Source organism: Oncorhynchus keta, chromosome 27, assembly GCF_023373465.1.
Source record: "Oncorhynchus keta strain PuntledgeMale-10-30-2019 chromosome 27, Oket_V2, whole genome shotgun sequence".
Taxonomy (NCBI): Eukaryota; Metazoa; Chordata; class Actinopteri; order Salmoniformes; family Salmonidae; genus Oncorhynchus; species Oncorhynchus keta.
Genome location: NC_068447.1, coordinates 14,469,739 through 14,495,974, shown reverse-complemented (window position 1 = coordinate 14,495,974; position 26,236 = coordinate 14,469,739). Strand labels below are relative to the sequence as shown.

At 43.9% G+C, this 26,236-nt stretch overlaps 1 protein-coding gene across 50 annotated transcripts; it reads right to left on the bottom strand.

Annotated features, from left to right (window-relative positions):
• Positions 1-132: 132 nt before the first annotated feature.
• Positions 133-25,627, bottom strand: cdk16 (cyclin-dependent kinase 16). Of its 50 annotated transcripts, none has more exons than XM_052481776.1 (20): positions 25,348-25,627; positions 20,254-20,467; positions 16,334-16,510; positions 13,959-14,092; positions 13,705-13,830; positions 11,946-12,002; positions 11,640-11,754; positions 11,274-11,368; positions 11,043-11,105; positions 9,611-9,734; positions 9,200-9,320; positions 8,987-9,084; positions 8,707-8,812; positions 8,564-8,606; positions 8,332-8,422; positions 8,159-8,236; positions 2,341-3,918; positions 2,193-2,266; positions 1,677-1,820; positions 133-1,566 (listed from the first exon to the last, which is right to left on the bottom strand). In XM_052481776.1, exons 2-17 carry the CDS (start codon positions 20,372-20,374, stop codon positions 3,881-3,883), a joined length of 1,587 nt encoding a protein of 528 aa, XP_052337736.1. In that variant the 5' UTR covers positions 20,375-20,467; positions 25,348-25,627; the 3' UTR covers positions 133-1,566; positions 1,677-1,820; positions 2,193-2,266; positions 2,341-3,880. The 50 variants fall into 50 exon arrangements, with proteins under 50 accessions (XP_052337736.1, XP_052337717.1, XP_052337740.1 ...); XM_052481757.1 differs by having other exon boundaries at positions 1,677-2,266; positions 2,341-2,376; positions 2,451-3,918; XM_052481780.1 differs by having other exon boundaries at positions 2,451-3,918.
• Between the last annotated feature and the right edge of the window lie 609 nt (positions 25,628-26,236).

Genomic DNA, 26,236 nt, shown 5'->3' with positions numbered 1-26,236 from the left:
CGAAATATAAAATGGGACAAGAGGCGACTTCACGACCAACCTATTAGCCCTTCCATGGCAACATATCCATGCTTCTTCTGACAATGAATATGGAAGAGCCCCTTTCATCATCAGAGAAAACAAATGATAAACATAAAATCCAAATATCTACACTGATTATGTATTCTATGATCAAATAAACCTTTTCTCATTAAAAGAATAAGAACACAATAACAATATAATCAATGATCATCGTAAGAAAACTATATTCTTATCTTCATAATGACATAATGAGAAGAGTATCCTCATCTCATTGCACAGTCCTCTGCTCGGTTCCGTAAAATAATCTAAGGTTATTTACAACATACCATATTCTTTTTCCACAATATAACATTGCCGTGCTTCACGACACATATCCTCTGCTCTGACTCTCTCACACACACACGCACACGCTCACTCATTCACACTTACTAAGTTCACAACATCTCGCTGCTAGGATCACACCCCAACCCACCAAACTAACCTAATGGTTGAGATGGTGAGAATTCATAACCAACTGCATTTCTCTCCAAGTTACCGCCTCAATCCAAAAATGTATACTTTGGTTATTTGAGGTTTGAAACACATCATCTATCCCCATTCAAAACCACAAGCCAGACATTTCAGATGACAGTTTTATGCATGTTCACTTTGGTTTTCACAGAATCCACATACTGAAGTGCTTTAGAACAGTGGTTCCCAACCAGGGGAACTTGGCCTATCCACAGGGGGAACTTGGCCTATCCACAGGGAGTACTCATGAGACCATAGGCCTACTGGTAAAATGTACATGGGTAAAAGGCTGGGAACCACTGCTTTAGAACAACAGCCGTGGTTAATAGGTGGGCTAACTACATCAGCAGGCGGTGTATTAGTAGTGACACTGTGTCTGGTGCACTCTCTCACTCTCCTCAGAATGATGACCACACATCACCCTGTACATAGTGGGGAAATTTGCAGACTCTCTCTTTCACTCCAAACAGGTAGATGTGTAAACACAATTACATTATACCCAACAATACTGTACCCTGTGCCCTAAAGAGTCATTAAACCTATCAGGGTTGTGATGTTTCACTGTGGAAGCTCAATTTGTATTGGATGCATGTCTATATAATCAATAAAGAGAACGCCATCTCCAGGTTTTTGGTACAACGGTTCCCCAAATTCCAGAATTCCTGCAAGAATGAGGAGAATTCCTGTAAGTGCTAGGGATTCCTCAGAGAACTGCAAAACGTTGTGTGAAAATAGAACAGAAGTGCTTTTCTTTCAAACCATTGTACCATATCAGCCAAGCACAGCATTATGAAAATAAATAAATAAATACACCATGAGGTTTTCCCCCAAATGCCACCATGACACTGTTGGGATTAATCTACCTGGTACTAAACTAATATCCCCCTTCAATGATTACGGAGATGGGAGGGATAGACTGTAATACCTTACTGTGGTGGAAATGGGAGGGATAGACTGTAATACCTTACTGTGGTGGAAATGGGAGGGACAGACTAATACCTTGCTGTGGTGGAAATGGGAGGGATACTGTAATACCTTACTGTGGTGGAAATGGGAGGGATAGACTGTAATACCTTACTGTGGTGGAAATGGGAGGGACAGACTAATACCTTGCTGTGGTGGAAATGGGAGGGATACTGTAATACCTTGGATTGATGGAGATGGGAGGGACAGACTAATACCTTACTGTGGTGGAAATGGGAGGGATACTGTAATACCTTGCTGTGGTGGAAATGGGAGGGACAGACTAATACCTTGCTGTGGTGGAAATGGGAGGGATACTGTAATACCTTGGATTGATGGAGATGGGAGGGATAGACTGTAATACCTTGCTGTGGTGGAAATGGGAGGGATACTGTAATACCTTGCTGTGGTGGAAATGGGAGGGATAGACTGTAATACCTTACTGTGGTGGAAATGGGAGGGACAGACTAATACCTTACTGTGGTGGAAATGGGAGGGATAGACTGTAATACCTTGGATTGATGGAGCTGGGAGGGATAGACTGTAATACCTTGGATTGATGGAGCTGGGAGGGATAGACGGTAATACCTTGGATTGATGGAGCTGGGAGGGATAGACTGTAATACCTTGCTGTGGTGGAAATGGGAGGGACAGACTAATACCTTGCTGTGGTGGAAATGGGTGGGATACTGTAATACCTTACTGTGGTGGAAATGGGAAGGATAGACTGTAATACCTTGCTGTGGTGGAAATGGGAGGGACAGACTAATACCTTGCTGTGGTGGAAATGGGAGGGATACTGTAATACCTTACTGTGGTGGAAATGGGAAGGATAGACTGTAATACCTTGCTGTGGTGGAAATGGGAGGGACAGACTAATACCTTGCTGTGGTGGAAATGGGAGGGATACTGTAATACCTTACTGTGGTGGAAATGGGAAGGATAGACTGTAATACCTTGCTGTGGTGGAAATGGGAGGGACAGACTAATACCTTGCTGTGGTGGAAATGGGAGGGATACTGTAATACCTTACTGTGGTGGAAATGGGAAGGATAGACTGTAATACCTTGCTGTGGTGGAAATGGGAGGGACAGACTAATACCTTGCTGTGGTGGAAATGGGAGGGACAGACTAATACCTTGCTGTGGTGGAAATGGGAGGGACAGACTAATACCTTGCTGTGGTGGAAATGGGAGGGACAGACTAATACCTTACTGTGGTGGAAATGGGAGGGACAGACTAATACCTTGCTGTGGTGGAAATGGGAGGGACAGACTAATACCTTGCTGTGGTGGAAATGGGAGGGACAGACTAATACCTTGCTGTGGTGGAAATGGGAGGGATAGACTAATACCTTACTGTGGTGGAAATGGGAGGGACAGACTAATACCTTACTGTGGTGGAAATGGGAGGGACAGACTAATACCTTGCTGTGGTGGAAATGGGAGGGACAGACTAATACCTTACTGTGGTGGAAATGGGAGGGATAGACTAATACCTTACTGTGGTGGAAATGGGAGGGATAGACTAATACCTTACTGTGGTGGAAATGGGGGGGATAGACTAATACCTTACTGTGGTGGAAATGGGAGGGACAGACTAATACCTTACTGTGGTGGAAATGGGAGGGACAGACTAATACCTTACTGTGGTGGAAATGGGAGGGACAGACTAATACCTTACTGTGGTGGAAATGGGAGGGACAGACTAATACCTTACTGTGGTGGAAATGGGAGTGTGGAAGACCAAGGTGAGACACTACAGCCTCACCATATTATTATTCCCCCCTCAATTAGAAGACAACTCTAATCAACTTATCACTTATTCAAGCCTTGTCATTTTTCAAATGATTCCTTCATTGTGGTATTATACAATAAAACATAGAAAGGTTCTAGCTAGGGGTATTACAATAGCATTGTGCATCATTTAAGTGAGTCGAAAACTTTGGTCCAAATCCATTAAAATGTACGGGTGATGATTATTGCATTCAAAGAATGTCCTGACATGTCTAAATGTAATTATACAGGGCTGCAATTATGTCAGTCTGTAAACTAAAGATCACAGTCGTTAGCTATACAAGGAAAAATGGTAAGGCTTTCTTTGCCTGTCAGCATTTACAGTATACGTGATGGTAAAAGTGTGTCTGTGACAGTAAACTTTTCTATATAGAGGAGAGAGTGCATATTGAGAGCAAACACAGAAGAAAAACAGGTATCCTCCTCAGCCTCGTCTTACATGTAAACAGCTAGTGAACCTCTCTCAACACTAAATGGACCAACAATGACAATTCAAAAGGTATAAAGATGATGAATATGTATCCCTTCATCGCACACGGAAATGTCTCAGCTTCCCGTCCTCTCGTTCGTCCGTCTCTCTCTCACTCCACTCAGAAAAGCAGGCTCTGTCGACGAGATATGCTGTTCACTGTGAGGAGAGAGAGAGACAGTGAGAGGAGTGACAGACAGATCCCAGGAGGAACACTCATCATCACAGGTACTTGAACAGAGACCAGAGGGAGAAGGTTCCATCGGGGTAAGAGAGCTGCTGACAAAGGAGATACCGTATGAAGACAAACAGCACACACAGTGATACGTTGACAATGGAAATAAGTAGCACTTGTGTCAAAATTCAACACAAATGTGTGTCTTGTATCCGCATCCTTACATTCCAAACCATCATTAATTACCGCTGCCCTCCATGGACGTCACAAAAATATTAGAAATAAATTAAAGTACAGATATTAGGAGCATTATGGTATTATTTGACACGAGTGCCGTATTTTCACTTCGCATTGTCAAAACAGGGCCCACAATACAAATTCAGTGTGGAAACAGATGAATGTGTTTGGTAACCATGCTGAATGATCTATCAGGGTGTTGGCCCAAAGAGCGAGAGAGAGCGAGCGAGAGCGAGAGAGAGAGAGAGAGAGAGAGAGAGACAGAGAGAGAGAGCGAGAGAGAGAGAGAGAGAGAGAGAGAGAGAGAGAGAGAGAGAGAGAGAGAGAGAGAGAGAGAGACAGAGAGAGAGACAGAGAGAGAGAGAGAGAGAGAGAGAGAGAGAGAGAGAGACAGAGAGAGAGAGAGAGAGAGAGAGAGAGACAGAGAGAGAGAGAGAGAGACAGAGAGAGAGAGAGACAGAGAGAGAGAGAGACAGAGAGAGAGAGAGACAGAGAGAGAGAGAGAGACAGAGAGAGAGAGAGACAGAGAGAGAGAGAGACAGAGAGAGAGAGAGAGAGAGAGAGAGAGACAGAGAGAGAGAGAGAGAGAGAGAGAGAGAGAGAGAGAGAGACAGAGAGAGAGAGAGAGACAGAGAGAGAGAGAGAGAGAGAGAGAGAGAGAGAGAGAGAGAGAGAGAGAGAGAGAGAGAGAGAGAGAGAGAGAGAGAGAGAGAGAGAGAGAGACAGAGAGAGAGAGAGAGAGACAGAGAGAGACAGAGAGAGACAGAGAGAGACAGAGAGAGACAGAGAGAGACAGAGAGAGACAGAGAGAGACAGAGAGAGACAGAGAGAGACAGAGAGAGACAGAGAGAGACAGAGAGAGACAGAGAGAGACAGAGAGAGAGGGGAGCAGGAACAAACATAGGGTTTTCATACAGGACAACTCAGTGGGTAAGGTCCCTACAGGCAATATGTCACATCAGCATTCCCCTTTGGTGTGTCAGGAAGGGGAGAAATGTAAATGACTCTGAACTCAAATACACCAAGTCCTGGGAGGCCGAAAGGGGTACATTTTTTGCATGTAAAAAAAAAAGAAAACTATACAGAGTATTGCACAATATTAACGTCAAACATAGTTGAAGTAAACTGTACTTTTCCCTTCCGCATTGTTGATAAGCTTCAAGTAGATAGAATAGCAGCAGTGTTGAAAATGAGAATGAGTCAGAGATCCACCCTCTCATTATCACCCCACTCCTGACTCCTCGGGCTAAATCAGGAGTTATCTACAGGACAGTTAACCCTCCCTCTGTCATATAACAGGAACGAGTTTAGGGTGAGAGAGCAGAACACCCCTCAGAAAGACATATGAATAATTAATGCAGGAAATTATGTAATCATGAATTTCTCATTATAACTGTGTTACAAAACAACACACATTTTATGCATGGCTGATATTTGGATTATGCAAGCAACAGGCCAATTGATTTCTCTTCACATTTTTTACTGCATGTGTGTGTTGGGCATAATTTGGATATTGATTTTCATTGTTGAGCAGGGGTTTAGTAGTCTGTTTTATTACATTTGGTAAAAAGGAATTGTTTTCCTCAGTAAAAGACAGAATTGCCTCCCGAGTGGCTCAGCGGTCTAAGGCACTGCATTGCAGTGCTTGAGGCATCACTACAGACCCTGGGTTCAATCCCAGGCTGTGTCACAGCCAGCACACAATTGGCCCAGCGTCGTCCGGGTTAGGGAAGGGTTTTGCTGGCCGGGATTTCCTTGTCCCATCGCTCTCTAGCGACCCCTTGTGGCGAGCCAGGTGCCTGCAAGCTGATTTTGGTCGCCAGCTGGACAGTGTTTCCTCCGACACATTGGTGAGGCTGGCTTCCGGATTAAGAGAGCAGTGTGTCAAGAAGCAGTGCGGCTTGGCAGGGTTGTGTTTCGGAGGACGCACGGCTCTCGACTTGTCTCTCCCGAGTCCATAGTGGAGTTGCAGCGATGGGAGAAGACTGTAACTACCAATTGGATATCATCAAATAGGGGAGAAAAAGGGGTAAAAGTCCAGGGGAAAAAAACAGCTCATAAACAATGCAGCAAAGAGAACACAAATAATAACTCTCTGATTGACTGGGTCCAGTGAGAGCTCCTCAGGCAGGAGGTTAAGGGAAGCAGACTTATGAGAAGCCCATTCTCCATCACTACACAGATCAGTGATCTGACCAGGTCTGAGGTGGGCTGACTACAACGCACCAGGTCTGAGGTGGGCTGACTACAACGCACCAGGTCTTAGGTGGGCTGACTACAACGTACCAGGTCTGAGGTGGGCTGACTACAATGCACCAGGTCTGAGGTGGGCTGACTACAACGCACCAGGTCTGAGGTGGGCTGACTACAACGCACAATGACCAGGTCTGAGGTGGGCTGACTACAACGCACCAGGTCTGAGGTGGGCTGACTACAACGCACAATGACCAGGTCTGAGGTGGGCTGACTACAACGCACAATGACCAGGTCTGAGCTGGGCTGACTACAACGCACAATGACCAGGTCTGAGCTGGGCTGACTACAACGTATAATGACCAGGGGACTGAATGCTCCTGAGTCAGAGCTGAGGGCAGGCATGTTTTCAACAAATCAAACACAACCAGGAAGAACAGGGGACCAACCAGAAACAGCTATTTTAGCAAATAAAACCTATAACCATTCAGAGGTGGAGTACTGTGCACTAGCCCTGTTGATGTGATGTGACTTGGTGTTTGTTCGAGGATAGTCTTGTATTCAAGGTGCTGTCCAGTGATGCATGCGGTTTGTGTTAATTTCTAACAAACGTCTGAGGCTATGTGCATGAGCCAAAACAAATTGGCATAAAAAAGCTCGCCTAGCATACTTAAATATCTGAGAGCACTGCTCTTGCTACTCCTTTCTTTACATTATTGTGTATGAGTGTGTATTACAATGAACAGTGGGAATTTCCATTGAAAGTGAAGACCACCTAATGTGCTCTGTATGGATGTACACATGTAAATAAATGTCAAGTGTCATGTAAAGTAGTCTTGACATAGTGTAAAGTAGTCTTGACATAATGTAAAGTAGTCTTGACATAATGTAAAGTAGTCTTGACATAATGTAAAGTAGTCTTTGACATAATGTAAAGTAGCCTTTGGCATAATGTAAAGTAGTCTTTGGCATAATGTAAAGTTCTCAATATAATGTAAAGTAGTCTTTGACATAATGTAAAGTAGTCTTGACATAATGTAAAGTAGTCTTGACATAATGTAAAGTAGTCTTGACATAATGTAAAGTAGTCTTGACATAATGTAAAGTAGTCTTTGACATAATGTAAAGTAGCCTTTGGCATAATGTAAAGTAGCCTTTGGCATAATGTAAAGTAGTCTTTGGCATAATGTAAAGTTCTCAATATAATGTAAAGTAGTCTTTGACATAATGTAAAGTAGTCTTGACATAATGTAAAGTAGTCTTGACATAATGTAAAGTAGTCTTGACATAATGTAAAGTAGTCTTGACATAATGTAAAGTTTTCAATATAATGTAAAGTAGTCTTTGACATAATGTAAAGGTCTCAATATAATGTAAAGTAGTCTTTGACATAATGTAAAGTAGTCTTTGACATAATGTAAAGTAGTCTTTGACATAATGTAAAGGTCTCAATATAATGTAATGTACTCTTGACATACAATATTCTTCTAGCCTCAAAATCTAAGGAGGTGTTTTGAGAATGGTTACATATTCATTGTTAAAAGCCATGGGATGATAGACTGACACATTGAAGTGCATCAGAGGGGAAAGGAGGGGATGGTTCGCGGCCTCCTCATGAGAGAAGGAAGTGAACTGAATATACCTAAGGTGTGCCGGAACCTTAGGCATCCCTGTACGAGCTCTGGAACACAGTGATGTAGCCATTAAGTTTACATTTTGTACAAGGAAGTTGGGACATTAAAATAAGACATTTTGTTTATGGGATGAAATACAACTGTAAAGAGAGGAACTTACCTGAGTCAGACAAGGAGCTGCTTCTACAGCCGGGCTCCTTCTCCAGCTGAATGTCTTGAAGTGAAAATATTGATGTAGCTAGGAGAGGATACGTTCATATTATACAATTATTTACCAATGACATGAGACGACACTGCTGTTAATAATGTGTGGAGGAGTGAAGGCCAACTCACTGTCAGGCAGTGTGATGACTCGGTCTCCCAGACTGTGGAAGTATAGATGCCTCATGGCCTCCTCTGCTGAGATGCGCTTCTTTCCCTCAAACTGAAACACAGACGGACACACAGCTTCACTCTACTGTCGCTAATGGCAACGAACACCTCCAGGACGATCAGAAAGATTATCTAAAAAAGGTGAGATGGGAGTTTGTCAATGATGACAATGTTGCCACAGGGGTGGTCTCACCTGCAGCAGTTTGAACAGCAGTTCCACTCCTTCATTGTCCAGTCTAGGAATAAACAACAAATACACAATGAATTAAGGTAACTCTCATTGAACGAGCAGGTCTAACGTGTCATAAACAGTCACAGTGCCGAGCACTGCATCACCTTGGTGTGTGATTCCGTAGACAGTCGGCTCTGTACCGGGGGTAGTTGTATGAGATGAACTCCTCATTGGAGGTGATTCCAGGCCAGGATGTCTCATTGGGTGTACCTGGAGCAGACACAAACAAGTGCTTCAACTCTCAAGACATTGAAAAGGAAGGGATGTTTTATATCCTTAGGCGTCTCAATGGTGCCAAAAGGCATTTCTCCCAGTCTCCTTTCCTTCAAAAGGGCAGGGCCACACCATGGACCAAGTTGGGCAGCGACGGGGGTACAGACTCACCTAGCAGTTTAAAGATGAAGTGCAGCTCCTCCTCCACTGTGGAACCAGGAAACAGGGGGCGACCTGTAGACATCTCGTAGAAGATACAACCCACTCCCCTACAGAGTCAAAATATAACGTTACTATAACAACTTCACTGACATTTTAGAACAGAATGTTATAACGAAACATCAATATCAACCCGATTGGCTAAGACCAATAGTTTATTCTTACCACATATCTATCTGCGTTGAGTAGTCAGTGCTTCCTAGGAGGATGTCTGGGGGACGGTACCATAGCGTCACCACCTCGTTGGAGTATGTCTTGGTGGGAATGGACTTAGCCCGGGCCAGGCCTGAGGCAAAAGCATGATTCACTATTCAACAAAACGTTTGAAAGTAGCTTAATATTTTTTACATGACAGTTTGTGGGAGAGGCTCTTGGGACATATTGGCTTATTACACCGGCAAAACTCTGTCGTACTACCAACAAAAAAATGGATGTCCTTTTTTTCTGAACACATTGTTTTGTCGTTACTCTCAATTATTGAGAACGTTAAACTGAAACACTACAGATAACACTCTGGTTCCACAGAGACTTCTGAGGTGTGGTGATAAGACTAACTGTACAGACAGAGGTACTGACCAAAGTCAGCCAGTTTGAGCTCTCCGCGGTCGTTGATGAGCAGGTTCTGGGGTTTGAGGTCTCTGTGGAGGACTTTGCGGCGGTGGCAGTAGTTGAGGCCGCGCAGCAGCTGGAACAGGAAGAGCTGAGGAGGAGAGGCACAGTAACAGACATGAGATAAGAAGTCTGTAAAGACATGACAATACCACAGACCACTCAGAGACACACACTGAGACACAGGGACACACACTGAGACACACTGAGACACTGAGACACACTGAGACACACTGAGACACAGGGACACACTGAGACACAGGGACACACACTGAGACACAGGGACACACTGAGACACAGGGACACACTGAGACACAGAGACACACTGAGACACAGAGACACACTGAGACACTGAGACACACTGAGACACTGAGACACAGGGACACACTGAGACACAGGGACACACTGAGACACAGGGACACACTGAGACACAGGGACACACTGAGACATGAGAGGTATACTGTAGGTGAGAGAGACACAGGGACACACTGAGACACAGGGACACACTGAGACACACTGAGACATGAGAGGTATACTGTAGGTGAGAGAGACACAGGGACACACTGAGACACAGGGACACACTGAAACATGAGAGGTATACTGTAGGTGAGAGAGACACAGGGACACACTGAGACACACTGAGACACAGGGACACACTGAGACACAGGGACACACTGAGACATGAGAGGTATACTGTAGGTGAGAGAGACACAGGGACACACTGAAACATGAGAGGTATACTGTAGGTGAGAGAGACACAGGGACACACTGAGACACAGGGACACACTGAAACATGAGAGGTATACTGTAGGTGAGAGAGACACAGGGACACACTGAGACACAGGGACACACTGAAACATGAGAGGTATACTGTAGGTGAGTGAGCCACAGGGACACACTGAGACACAGGGACACACTGAGACATGAGAGGTATACTGTAGGTGAGAGAGACACAGGGACACACTGAGACACACTGAAACATGAGAGGTATACTGTAGGTGAGAGAGACACAGGGACACACTGAGACACAGGGACACACTGAAACATGAGAGGTATACTGTAGGTGAGAGAGCCACAGGGACACACTGAAACATGAGAGGTATACTGTAGGTGAGAGAGACACAGGGACACACTGAGACACAGGGACACACTGAAACATGAGAGGTATACTGTAGGTGAGAGAGCCATAGGGAGACAATGTGCAAAGACAAAATACACCAGTAAAGACCCTACTAATCACTAACTACACATTTAAAAACTATTGGCACTGTGCCATTTCATCTACTGTTAAGTAGATGTATACATCAGACTGGAATGATAGAAATCCGTTTTATGATACATGCTAAAGAATGTAAGGGAAATCATGTATCAAGGTATTGTAGGCTGATGAGTGCCTCACCTTCACATTGTGCATGTGGATAGAGTTGCCACAATCCTCCAGATACTGCTTAAGGTCTTTATCCTGCGTGACAAATCACAAATCATTTACACAACTTTGACACTGGCACAAACAAATTCATTTGGATTTGTTTTCATTCAAAATGTAAGGAGTCGACAGATGAACAGTGTGTGTGACGCGCTGTCAGATGCTCTTATGCTTCTCCTCCTTTCTGTGTGGACGATGACTCACCAGGTACTCAAAGACCAGCGTGAGAGACTTCTGCGTGTGGATGATGTCATGGAGGGTCACTATGTTCGCGTGTTTCAGATCCTTCAGCAGAGACACTGGGGGAGAGAGATAACCAATGCATGATTTAAAACATATATACTTATACAGCATGTCTCAACTCTTTCCATATCTGAGGTCAGCAGCAGCAACTGTGGTTGACTGAGGTCAATCCTGTAAATAGCCAGTGTTCCCTTGGCTTGCTCTGGTTTCCACTTCCCAACCTGTTGGGTTTTATTTTTAGCTGGCGGCCCAGGCTCAGGCCCACCCGACACAAAGGTGTTTGGGCACTATGCCCAGTGCCCACCCTGTGGTGGTGTGGTGTCTCACCTTCTCTGATGGCAGTGCAGGGAGCCCCCTCCTCATGCTCCAATCGGATCTCTTTCAGAGCCACCAGGTTGTCAGTCAGCTTGCTGCGCCCTTTGTATACGGTGGCATAGGTCCCCTGGGAGAGAGATAATACTTACAGACTACAGTAGGAGCACATCATAAAAGCAGTGCATACAGTACATGTGAACAGTGGCAGAAGCAAACCTCAACGCTGCCAGGACAAATGTTTGGCAGCAGAGGTTAAGAGCAAATAAACAATGACTAAGGGGTAGGGTAATGTCAATGTATATGTTTGTAACAGCATACCTCTCCTAGCTTATCCAGCTTCACATAGGTCTCCAGCTTCCCAAAGCCAATCTCGGACTGAGAGAAAAAACACATTGTATCTTTAGAGGATTCTAGAAGTCTTACCACATGTAAAAATCACAGAATGAGAACATGCTTTGTTATTCACAAATATGACAGACAGACAGACTCCAGAACATTGTTACAAACTACGAGACTGGCTTTATCCGGGAAGATGAACTACGAGACTGGCTTTATCCGGGAAGATGAACTACGAGACTGGCTTTATCCGGGAAGATGAACTACGAGACTGGCTTTATCCGGGAAGATGAACTACGAGACTGGCTTTATCCGGGAAGATGAACTACGAGACTGGCTTTATCCGGGAAGATGAACTACGAGACTGGCTTTATCCGGGAAGATGAACTACGAGACTGGCTTTATCCGGGAAGATGAACTACGAGACTGGCTTTATCCGGGAAGATGAACTACGAGACTGGCTTTATCCGGGAAGATGAACTACGAGACTGGCTTTATCCGGGAAGATGAACTACGAGACTGGCTTTATCCGGGAAGATGAACTACGAGACTGGCTTTATCCGGGAAGATGAACTACGAGACTGGCTTTATCCGGGAAGATGAACTACGAGACCGGCTTTATCCGGGAAGATGAACTACGAGACCGGCTTTATCCGGGAAGATGAACTACGAGACCGGCTTTATCCGGGAAGATGAACTACGAGACTGGCTTTATCCGGGAAGATGAACTACGAGACTGGCTTTATCCGGGAAGATGAACTACGAGACTGGCTTTATCCGGGAAGATGAACTACGAGACTGGCTTTATCCGGGAAGATGAACTACGAGACTGGCTTTATCCGGGAAGATGAACTACGAGACTGGCTTTATCCGGGAAGATGAACTACGAGACTGGCTTTATCCGGGAAGATGAACTACGAGACTGGCTTTATCCGGGAAGATGAACTACGAGACTGGCTTTATCCGGGAAGATGAACTACGAGACTGGCTTTATCCGGGAAGATGAACTACGAGACTGGCTTTATCCGGGAAGATGAACTACGAGACTGGCTTTATCCGGGAAGATGAACTACGAGACTGGCTTTATCCGGGAAGATGAACTACGAGACTGGCTTTATCCGGGAAGATGAACTACGAGACTGGCTTTATCCGGGAAGATGAACTACGAGACTGGCTTTATCCGGGAAGATGAACTACGAGACTGGCTTTATCCAGGAAGATGAACTACGAGACTGGCTTTATCCAGGAAGATGAACTACGAGACTGGCTTTATCCAGGAAGATGATACAAAGAAGGTCAATCTCATCAGGACATGTGCAACCACTTCTGTTGAGATGTCTGGCAGTGAATGTGTAAGCTCTGACCTTGAATAAATATCAATGAAAGAAAATGGTGGAGGAACAGTATAGCAAGGCATAACCGCAAGGGAGAACAAAATTGTAGTGCACATCAAAGTACAAGAACTAAAATGCAAGAGGGAGAGTCTTAAGAGCTCAACACACACAGGGACAAGACAGCTCATGAAAAAAGCATGGGCCAGACAGAGTGAGCATGAGGACATAGAGGACGAGGAGGACAGAGAGGGAGGGGGCAGTAACCTACCAGGGAGACATAGAGGAGGACAGAGAGGGGGGGGGGCAGTAACCTACCAGGGAGACATAGAGGAGGACAGAGAGGGAGGGGGCAGTAACCTACCAGGGAGACATAGAGGAGGACAGAGAGGGAGGGGGCAGTAACCTACCAGGGAGACTCTCCTTAGCCTCCGGCTCAGAGGTTTGTCAAAAAGAGGACTGTTCAGACAGAACTTCTCCAGGTAGCCATCTGGGAGACGGATGTCCGCAGGCAAGGACAACCGCTTGTTTATATCCTAACAGAAAGGATAAAAGGTTAGAGGTTGAAGATTAGAAGTTAAAGGTTAGAAGTTAGGATAAAACACCTCATGTGTTACTAGTGTTATAAGAGAGAGTGTGAGTGAGTGAGTCTGTGTGTGTGTACCTCGGTGGATATCTTGCGTACAGAGTTGTTCCTGAGGCGGACCCTGACAGGACTGTGTACTTCATCAGAAGAGGTGGCCGAGACCTGGTCACTCTCCCCATCAGAGCCGATCTTCACATCTTCATGAACTATCTCTGTACAAACACACAGCAACACTCTCAACTCCTGGTCCACATGGAAGAGTGCTAGGGTTACCAGCTCTCAATGTCCTTTCGCAATCTAACGATCATAATCTTACGACCTTTGACAATAATGTTTTACTTGCCCTGTGTCTGTTAACTTTCATTATACGTTTGCTTTCTGGGAAACGTTTTGGTTCAAAGGCACCTGGAGGGGAGCATGCGGTACCATCACAGTAAGATTGGAGAGGTAAAGCAATTCTTCGCTGTTGTCTCCCACTACAACTGTTAACTTGTTATACAGCACTGGTGTGATGTGCTTATCAGCTTTTAAATCTACTCTCCAAACAGTATTCAAATTATGTAACTAACTTAATTCCATACTAGGACAAAAAAACAGGCATATATAGTGTCTTCAGAAAGTATTCATACCGCTTGACTTATTGCACATTTTGTTGTGTTACAGCCTGACTTCAACATGGATTAAATATCAAATGTTTTACCCATCTACACACAATACCACATAATGACAAAGTGAAATGTTTGCAAATATATTGAAAAATGAAATACAGTATGTCAATTAAATATTTCTGTAAGTAGCCACACCCCTTTGCTATGACAATCCAAATGGAGCGCAGGTGCATCCTGTTTCTATTGATCATCCTTGAGATGTTTCTTCAACATGATTGGAGTCCACCTGAGGTAAATTCAATTGATTGGACATGATTTGGAAAGTAACACACCGGTCTATATAAGGTCCCACAGTTGACAGTGCATGTCAGAGCAGAAACTATACCATGAAATCCAAGGAATGGTCCATAGATCTCCAAGATAGTATTGTGATGAGGCATATATTGGGGCAGCAGGGTAGCCTAGTGGTTAGAGCGTTGGTTGCAAGTTCGAATCCCCGAGCTGACAAGGTACAAATCTGTCGTTCTGCCCCTGAACAGGCAGTTAACCCACTGTTCCTAGGCTGTCATTGAAAATAAGAATTTGTTCTTAACTGACTTGTCTGGTTAAATAAAAATATCTGGAGAAGGGTATGAAACAATTTCTAGAGTGTTGAAAGTTTCCAAGAGCACAGTGGTCTCCATCATTGGGAAAATATATAACTACCCAGACCTAGAGCTGGCTGTCTGACCAAACTGAGACATCGGGCAAGAAGGGCCTTGGTCAGGGAGATGACCAAGAACCAAATGACCACTCGGACAGAACTACAGAGTTCCTTGGATGAGACGGGAGAACCTGCCAGAAGGACAAGTCTCTACAGCACTTTAGCAATCTGGGCTTTATTGGGAGAGTGACCAGACGACAGCCACTCCTGAGAAAAGGCACATGACAGCACGCCTGGAGTTTGCAAAAAGCACGTGAAAGACAGATCATACGGCAAAAGATGCTGTGATCTGATGAAACAAAAAATGTAACTCTGACCTGAATGCAAAGTGCTATCTAACACCATCCCTACCGTGATGCATGGTAGTGGCAGCATCATGCTATGGGGATGCTTTTCAGCAGCAGGGACTAGGAGACTGGTAAGGATAGAAGAAGCCAAATACAGCCAAATCCTTGATGAGAACCTGCTTCAGAGTATAAACGACCTTAGACAGGGGGTGAAGATTTTACGTTCCAACAGAACAATGACCCCAAGCATACAACCAAAGCAATGCTGGAATGGCTTCAGAACAACAATGTGAAAGTCCTTGAGTGGCCCAGCCAAAGCCCAGACCTGAATCCCATTGAAAATCTGGAGAAAGACTTGAAGATTGCTGTTCACTGCAGCTCCCCACTTAACTCAACAGAACTTGAGAAAATCTGCAAGGAAGAACGAGAGAAAATCCCAGAATCCAGATGTGCCAAGCTGATACAGACATACCGAAGACGACTGAAAGCTGTAAACGACGCCAATGGTGATTCAATAAAGTGTTGACTCAGGGGTGTGAATACTTATGTAAATGTGATATTTCCTTTTCAACACATTTGAAAACATGTTTTCACTATGTCATTATGGGGTATTGTGCATAGAAAAAATATATATATTTAGTCAATTTTGAAATCAGGCTGAAACAAGAAAATGTGGAATAAGTCAAAGGGGTGTGAATACTTTCTGAAGGCTCTGTAAGTCTAACATGACCAGTCATAACACGACACACCCTTAACATACACACTCACACACTTGTAGCCAGAGGTCACAAACACACTCCCAGAGCAGACACACACACACATTCCCCTTCCCTGTGTGGGCCAAGTGTTTTGTACCCAGGCGTGTGGTGTGGTTGAGATAGGAGCTGAGGCTGCGGCCCAGGCTGTGTGGTCGGCGCAGGGCGGAGCCGTACGACTGGAGCAGGGAGTGCATGCTGAACGAGCCTCCACCACCACTGCCTCGCACTGAACCCCGCAAACTGCCAGTGCCACTGCCCCGCACTGACATGGTCTCTGGGAGAGAGAAGGGTGGGGAGGCAGAGACACAGGGGAGACACACACAGGAGGGAGGAATGGGGTACGGGTGGGAGTCACGAAGGACAATGCAGATGGAGGTGGTTGTGAGGTGGACGGGGGACACAGGGCACGGCATGGTATGATCGGGGACAGGGGTTCAAAGCAAATGAATGAGGAAACAGATCATGATTGGGATGAAGACAGGACAACAAAAAGGGGGAAGGGGTGTAGAAAGAAAGAAGAGAAAATCAAACAGAAAAACAAATTAAAGTCATGGATGAAGATGTAGTATTGGGGAGAAAAGTGGAAATGTTACAGAAGTAGGCAGTAACATTTGGTAGAGAAGAACAGAGTAATGGTGGTTAAGATGAGAAGAAACAGGTAAGGAAAGAAAAGAGCCGGTAACTTGAAATTAAAGGATTAACCAAATGAACAGGGGAAACACGTACAAATGTCCATCTTTCAGAGCATGCGATTCACTTTCCAAAAGAGGTTAATACACACTGGAAGACAAAAAGATATGGGGTCAATTGACAAGGAAAACCTTCAGTATTAGTAACAGGGTTACTGAGAAGTTTCTGAGCTGCATGAACTGGTTTCATTGCATTGTACAGGCCAGATGTGGCCCATGCTTACTGCCTCTAATCATCTCTTTTGGACACAGTTGATGGTCAATTATATTACACAACAGCACTTTATTCATTACTTCACAAAGCCAAATTCATTTTCCATTCTGAACAGTTTTTCAATTGATTTTTTTTATTCAAAATGTTGATTGGTTTATTGCACAAATTCTTAAGTTTTTTTTCCACCAGGGAGTCAAGTTGAGGAGAATAGACTGAAGTTGTTTCATTGAAACCTCCTGAGACAGCATCAATACAGCCAGTATTAGAACACAGAGAGCCATGCTGGAAGAGACATGCGTCGGATTAAATTAAGAATAGCAAGCAGGAACCAGAAGCACCGTTATCACACAAACACCCACCCCATCATCACCAGATCCTTCAGGGTGGAGCCATATAGGATTTGGAAAAGTGTAGCTATGGCCTATTTTGTGTGTGAATCTGTGGGTGCGTTGGTAAATTCACTCTGGCTATATCTACTCCAATTTCAGAACACTCTCGTCCGAGTGTGCCAGAGCGCAGAATAACTGATGAATTTACGAGCGCACTCTAAGCACTCCAGATTGAATTTAGGAACACACACTGTGGAGTGATGGTAAGGTAAGACCTATCACTACCCTAAACCATGTATCCCAAGTAGCAGAGAAGCCATAAAAGGGTGTAATGTTTGCACTGCAGAGCTTTGCACAAGAGTGACACTACTCTGTTGCATGTACAGTACTCCCACAAATGATACTGAGTCATCATTGGTTTCAGGTCACCCAGTCATGTGTGGCATGCTTGTATAAGAAAGAAAGAAAATGTAACCTTTTACAGCAGACCTAATTGAAATATGTATGAGTACAGTTGTAAACATTTGGAGATGACACATTGTCTCTGATAAGAAAACAGTTGAATCAGTAAATTTGAGAGCTTTTCATCGCACCATTTTGGTTTTTCATATCACCATTATGAAAAGAAGGACAAAATAACTCCCGCCTTGAGCATAAAGATGGTCCAAACTAAACTAAATATTCTGCACATTGAACTACAAAGCTGTCTGCAGTTTCACTTGTTATTACTTATTTGACTATTAGGCCTAATTGGTTGTTGCAGTATAATAATTCAGGGGTGAAATATAATAATAATAATAATAATAATAATAATAATAAATGCCATTTAGCTGACGCTTTTATCCAAAGCGACTTACAGTCATGTGTGCATACATTCTACGTATGGGTGGTCCCGGGAATCGAACCCACTACCCTGGCGTTACAAGCGCCATGCTCTACCAACTGAGCCACAGAAGGACCCTACAGTTGTATTGTATAGGTAACTTGGTAGGGGTCAGCCTATACTGCAGTCATTGTATTGTATAGGTAACTTGGTAGGGGTCAGCCTATACTGGAGTCATTGTATTGTATAGGTAACTTGGTAGGGGTCAGCCTATACTGGAGTCATTGTATTGTATAGGTAACTTGGTAGGGGTCAGCCTATACTGGAGTCATTGTAATGTATAGGTACAGTGGGGCAAAAAAGTATTTTGTCAGCCACCAATTGTGCAAGTTATCCCACTTAAAAAGATGAGGCCTGTAATTTTCATCATTGATACACTTCAACTATGACACACAAAACGAGAGAAAAAAATCCAGAAAATCACATTGTAGGATTTTTTATGAATTTATTTGCAAATTATGGTGGAAAATAAGTATTTGGTCAATAACAAAAGTTTATCTCAACACTTTGTTATATACCCTTTGTTGGCAATGACAGAGGTCAAACGTTTTCTGTTAAGTCTTCACAAGGTTTTCACACACTGTTGCTGGTATTTTTGCCCATTCCTCCATGCAGATATCCTCTAGAGCAGTGATGTTTTGGGGCTGTTACTGGGCAACACGGCCTTTCAACTCTATGGGGTTGAAATCTGGAGACTGGCTAGGCCACTCCAGGACCTTGAAATACTTATTACGAAGCCACTCCTTCATTGCCCGGGCGGTGTGTTTGGGATCATTGTGTCATGCTGAAAGACCCAGCCACGTTTCATCTTCAATGCCCTTGCTGATGGTAGGCTCTGTTACTTTGGTCCCAGCTCTCTGCAGGTCACTCACTAGGTCGCCCTGTGTGGTTCTGGGATTTTTGCTCACCATTCTTGTGATCATTTTGACCCCACGGGGTGAGATCTTGCGTGGAGCCCCAGATCAAGGGAGATTATCAGTCTTGTATGTCTTCCATTTCCTAATAATTGCTCCCAAAGTTGATTTCTTCAAACCAAGCTGCTTACCTATTGCAGATTCAGTCTTCCCAGCCTGGTGCAGGTCTACAATTTTGTTTCTGGTGTCCTTTGACAGCTCTTTGGTCTTGGCCATAGTGGAGTTTGGAGTGTGACTGTTTGAGGTTGTGGACAGGTGTCTTTTATACCGATAACAAGTTCAAACAGGTGCCATTAATACAGGTAACGAGTGGAGGACAGAGGAGCCTCTTAAAGAAGAAGTTACAGGTCTGTGTGAGAGCCAGAAATCTTGCTTGTTTGTAGGTGACCAAATACTTATTTTCCACCCTGATTTGCAAATAAATTCATTAAAAATCCTACAACGTGATATTCTGGATTTTTGTTCTCATTTTGTCTGTCATAGTTGAAGTGTACCTATGACGAAAATTACAGGCCTCTCATCTTTTTAAGTGGGAGAACTTGCACAATTGGTGGCTGACTAAATACTTTTTTGCCCCACTGTAACTTGGTAGGAGTCAGCCTCTATTGGACTCATTGTATAGGTAACTTGGTAGGGCTCAGCCTCTATTGGAGTCATTGTATAGGTAACTTGGTAGGGCTCAGCCTCTATTGGAGTCATTGTATTGTATAGGTAACTTGGTAGGGGTCAGCCTCTATTGGACTCATTGTATAGGTAACTTGGTAGGGCTCAGCCTCTATTGGACTCATTGTATAGGTAACTTGGTAGGGCTCAGCCTCTATTGGACTCATTGTATAGGTAACTTGGTAGGAGTCAGCCTCTATTGGACTCATTGTATAGGTAACTTGGTAGGGCTCAGCCTCTATTGGAGTCATTGTATTGTATAGGTAACTTGGTAGGGGTCAGCCTCTACTGGAGTCATTGTGTTGGTTTGTATCAGTCACTGTACCAGAGTCACTGTGACTGTGCGCTGTGCCCTGAGGGCTGATGGTCTCACTGGTCTTATCCCCACTGTTGCCCCCCCTCAGGGTGAGGGACAGCTGCCGCTTGATCTTCCTCATGCGGTCCATCAGAGGGGGCAGCGGGGGGCGGGATGCGGAGCGAGACGTGGAGGGCGGGGGCCGAGACGCAGAGGGCGGAGGGGTAGCCACAGTTCAAGCTCTCTGAGGGCACAGACAGACACAAGCAAACAAACACATTGTTAAACAGTTGTTAACCTGTCCTGTAGGGGGAACTACTAACAAAGATTGACACATCACATTCATTAACCTCTACAACAGTCAAAGGATGACAGGTCATTCACTCCTCAGGGGTCAAATAAGATACATGTTTAGGCCTCAAGAAGATAAGCTGCTTCATTTGGATTAAAAACTGATGAGAACTCAGTGGTTGGATTTGACACTAATGATAGTCTTTTGCTATTAAGGGAGCTCTCATCATTCAGACTTTGCCTATACTGGGCATCACACAAAGACTGTATATATGAATGGACAAAGTGATTGATCACGTGAAACCATTCTTTCCTATGTGAAGATTCAATAGCGCATTGAAGCTAAATAAAATTGGTTAAGATAACGATTCATTGAGACATAACATGCGCAGTTTGAGCTTCTCCTGGAAATGACGTTGAGGTTGGCTCAATGCTGACCCCTCTCATTGAGTAACTCAAGTTGAAGGCTGACCAGGGTACTGCAGGCTTCCATTAGCAACTAAATGATCCTTGTAACTTCTTCTGTGTGTGACAGAAGAAGGACATACATCTGGTGTTTCAGAGGCAATTACTGGTACCATGATGGTCTTAAAAATATATATACAGTACCAGTCAAAAGTTTGGGCACCTGGGCCTCCCGGGTGACGCAGTGGTTAAGAGCGCTGTACTGCAGAGCCAGCTGTGCCACCAGAGACTCTGGGTTTGCGCCCAGGCTCTGTCGCGACCGGGAGGTCCGTGGGGCGACGCACAATTGGCCCAGCGTCGTCTGGGTTAGGGAGGGCTTGGCCGGTAGGGATATTCTTGACTCATCACGTACCAGTGACTCCTGTGGACGCAGTGCACACTAACCAAGGTTTCCAGGGGCACTGTGTTTCCTCCGACACATTGGTGCGGCTGGCTTCCGGGTTGGATGCGCGCTGTGTTAAGAAGCAGTGCGGCTTGGTTTGGTATCGGAGGACGCATGACTTTCAACCTTCGTCTCTCCCGAGCCCGTACGGGAGTTGTAGCGATGAGACAAGAAAAACAATTGGATACCACGAAATTGGGGAGAAAAAGGGGTACATTTTAAATTAAATAAAAAAATGTTTTTAAAAAGTTTGGGCACCTACTCATTCAAGGTTTTTTCATCATTTTTACCATTTTCTACATTGTAATTAGTGAAAACATCCAAACTATGAAATAACACATGGAATCATGTCGTAACCAAAAAAAAAGTCTTAGACAAATAAAAGTATTTTGCATTTGAAATTCTTCAAAGTAGCCACCCTTTCCCTTGATGCACTCTTGGCATTCTCTCCACCAGCTTCACCTGGAATGCTTTTCCAACAGCCTTGAAGGATTTCCCACATATACTGAGCACTTGTTTGCAGCTTTTCCTTTACTCTGCGATCCCACTCATCCCAATTTGGTTGAGGTTGGGTGATTGTGGATGCAGCACCATCACTCTTCTTCTTCGTCAAATAACCCTTACCCAGCCTGGAGGTGTGTTTTGGGTCATTGTCCTGTTGAAAATCAAATGATAGTCCCACTAAGCACAAACCAGAAGGGATGGTATCGCTGCAGAATGCTGTGCCATGCTGGTTAAGTGTGCCTTGAATTGTAAATAAATCACAGACAGTATCACCAGCAAGCACCCCCACACCTCCTCCTTCACGGTGGAAACCATGTATGCGGAGATCATCCGTTAACCTACTCTGCACCTCACAAAGACACGGCGGTTGGAACCAAAAATATAACATTTGGAATCATCAGATGAAAGGACAGATTTCCACTGGTCTAATGTCCATTGCTTGTCTTTCTTGGCCCAAGCAAGTCTCCTCTTATTGGTGTCCTTTAGTAATGGTTTCTTTACAGCAATTTGACCGTCACAGGAAAGGAAGACCTGATTCACATAGTCTCAATGAACAGTTGATATTGAGGTGTGTCTGTTAGTATTTATTTGGGCTGCAATCTGAGGTGCAGTTAACTCTAACTTATCCTCTGAAGCAGATAATTCTGGGTCTTCCTTTCCTGTGGCGGTCCTCATGAGAGCCAGTTTCATCATAGCGCTTAATCGTTTTTGCGACTGCACTTGAAGAAACTTTCAAAGTTCTGATGGACGGTTGATTATCTTTGCTTATTTGAGCTGTTCTTGCCATAATATGGACTTGTCTTTTACCAGATAGGGCTGTCTTCTGTATACCACCTCTACCTTGTCACAACACAACTGATTGGCTCAAACGCATTAAGAAAGAAATTCCACAAATGAACATTTGACAAGGTACACCTGTGAATTGAAATGCATTCCAGGTGACTACCTCATGAAGCTGGTTGAGAGAATGCCAAGAGTGTGCAAAGCTGTCAGCAAGACAAAGGGTGGCTACTTTGAAGAATCTCAAATATAAAATAAATGTTGATTTGTTTAACACTTATTTGGTTACTACATGATTCCATATGTGTTCTTTCATAGATGTGATGTGTTCACTATTATTCTACAATGTAGAAAATAGTACAAATAAATAAAGACCCTTGAATGAGAAGGTGTGTCCAAACTTTTGACTGGTACTGAATATTTAAACAAAGACTGACCACAAAGACTGGAATTTTTTCATTCACTATCATGGAGAATCTTGTTTTCTGCTGACAATGCCTGCAGAACCGCGGTCGGACTTAAACTTCCATGGCTTCAATAATAAGGGGCAGTCCTTCTCCCCTGGCATCACAGCACATGTATTGATTTCACTCTGCATTGCAATATAAAGCAAACCACTAGAAAACAGACATGTTCAATGACCTTGAAAACTACATCTCAACTTATCTTTCAAATAGTACTGAAAAAGCAAATACTAAATACCAATGGAAAAAAATAGCAGTTAGTCTCTTGAGCATCTGGGAGATATTCAGGACTGGGCCGACTACTAAAGTTGTGCCAAACCTCCAGAAGCCCATGTTTTTGCCTTGTGACTAATGACTCAATTTGGCACGACGATGCCCAACAGTTTCAGCTCCAAAGCTTCTCTTTTGAAGGCTAGACGCTTGGTGACCCATTAAATTGCATATTGGCCTAAAAAGGGACTTCTTCTCTATGCACTCTGAATGCTGTCCATCCAAAGAAAATGGGCACTTCTAGGCTATCTGGTGACAGTTGTGTTAGTGCTGTAGACTTTGGAGGCATGGGGTGAGCAGGAGGGCGGACAGGGTAATCTTATGGGGCTTAGATAGCCCTGGTGTAAGAATTTATTTGTTTATACTAAGACTCTGAGGTATGTTGAGAATGTCATCATTATCTCAACAATCTAAAGTGGTTCTACTGTTGTTGGAAAGGCTATTGGGTATGTCACTGACTGACCATTAGCTAAACCAAGTCATATTTTTCACAAAGGATTCACAGAGAAAACATTTGAAATAGTTGGAATAGTTTGGATGGTGAGAGTAGAGTAAGGTTCTCCTCCTCTGGCATCCATTGCAGGGAAATCTAGAAGTGAAATCTTAGATGAAGACACTCCAAAAAGGTATTTGATTTTAAGAGGCTATTTACTTTGTGTTTGAAACATTAAACTTAACTTGTCCTGTGCAGTTAGGCTAAATATAAAATAAAACAAAGTACCTGTCTGAATAATTCTTAGAAATCATTTTTAGGCAAGCCTGGCCTTAATAATAATGATGATAATAATAAAATGGGATCTAGCGCTTTTCAAGGACCCAAAGTCGCTTTACAATTGTAGAAAAAAAACGAAAAATAAAAACAGCACGAGCACAGAAACTGGCCGGGTGCACTGGCATCCTCTCAGATAGGTCTAGTTGTCCCTATGTGTCTGTGTTCACATACTTTTAAAACTGGTGCATCATGAACCTTGTTGACATGGAGCAGTGTGACTATGAGAATCAGACAGGGCTGCCTGCCCGCCTGGTACTGATGGGACAGCTCAACATCAAGATGACGTTTTGAAGGCAATGCCCAGGTTGTCAACAGCAGGTGACTAGCACCCTGGAGGTTTGTGACTGCAGTTAATCAACAACATAGCAGCTAGTCGTGCATCCTTAGCTCATATGTAACCATGACAAAAACAAGCAAGACACTAGAAATTGCATGCAAGCAGGCAAATGAGCTATTCACACAGTGCAGAGGGTCTCCCCAATGGCATCCCAAAAGACCCTTAAGTTTGCTGGGTTCCCATCTGACAAAAACTAAACAAACTGACTATAGCTAGCTGACCAGGATAGAAACATACCCGGTAGCGTTACGTCCATCACATTATGTACGCACGATTCATTTTGAAGGGATATCCTAAATAAGGATTTGTGACCTAGCTTTAGCTGGTTAAGCTGTTTAGCTTTATGAGGTTTCGTAGCTATAATGCAAGAATCATTCAGCTAATGTGTGCAATAGAAACCAATGGTACACGACAGAAAAGTAATCGCCGTTAACAAGTTAATAAATGATCTAGTTAGTTAGCTATAGCCAACAAGCTAGCGTCAGTGGCTGCGCACAGCTCGGCCCTTCCTAGCTAAACTACAGCTAGCTCGCAACATGTTTCATTTACGCATGACTATGCATTGGAATGAAAGCGATTCAAAGTCTAAGAATGATTAGAAAGCGGTGATCACGGACATGTTTTATTCTTCAACAAAGACAATGTTGAATTATTGTAATGCGTGTGATTGAAGAGCTTTAAAAGTGGGAGGTACAGTAAACCGATCTTTTGACATCAACAGTGGTTGCTGCAACAAGCTATCAAGTATTTTCCGCGGAACGTAGCTATTGACCAAAAAAAAATTAAAATCGTATTCTAGCTAACCAACCCGGTGTAAATACCGTTTTGCGCAACAAGGACAGACTGCTTTGTCGCTTACCCGAGGACGCGAGATCCCGTATGCCCTTGTAATCTTAGCAAAAATATCCCAAAGCCAGTGTGCTCTCCCAATAGTCCTCAGCCATTATTCTGCTGGTTGAGATACAGCACCGGTTCGCCCCTGTCTGACAGCATGCCCTGTTCGCATTCTGAAAAATTGTTCAAACGTTTTAGCAGCTGTTCAGTTCCAAATGCGGAGGGTAGTAGAGCAGCTGCGAATAGATTCTGGAGTCACTCACTCCGGCTGATTGGAGAGGTGGAGATCCGTTAATTACGCTTTCGCTTACCAGCCCCAAGTCAGGTCGTGTGACATTCCACAGTGTTTTTTATTATTTCCGTTATGTCTGGGTATTTTTAACTAAGTCTCTATCAATGGAAGCTATTCAAAATGTATATAAATTCCTCATATTGCCCTAATAGAATAGGAAAAGCTTACAGTAGAATGACCCAAATTCCATTCAACAAGCTAAGACTGTGGACTGTACCATTGCCTTGGCCCACTCAGGGGATATTGAGTGCAGGGGCGCGTTCATCGGGACACAGCGTTTTGGAAAATTCAGATAGACGTGATATATAGAAGAAATATGCTTCTATGGCTTGTAAAACAAGGACTCATGTCGGCTCTATTAATTTAATTTATGTCTGCAACGTTCGACAACGTTTGGCAACTGAATGTGGCCCCGGTAAGAACGAGCAAAAATCGTTCTTTGTGAATAGGGGATTGACGTAAATGTTTAGATCTACTGAACTTCTATGTTTTGACCTGTAAAAACGCTAAAAGACGCAGGAAATAGGGTTTCAAATGAGCGTTAAACCTCTGAAGACCTTTTAAATGGTAGGTATAGCAGATACAACTGCATTGGATTGTAGCATGCACAATTTCAATGTTG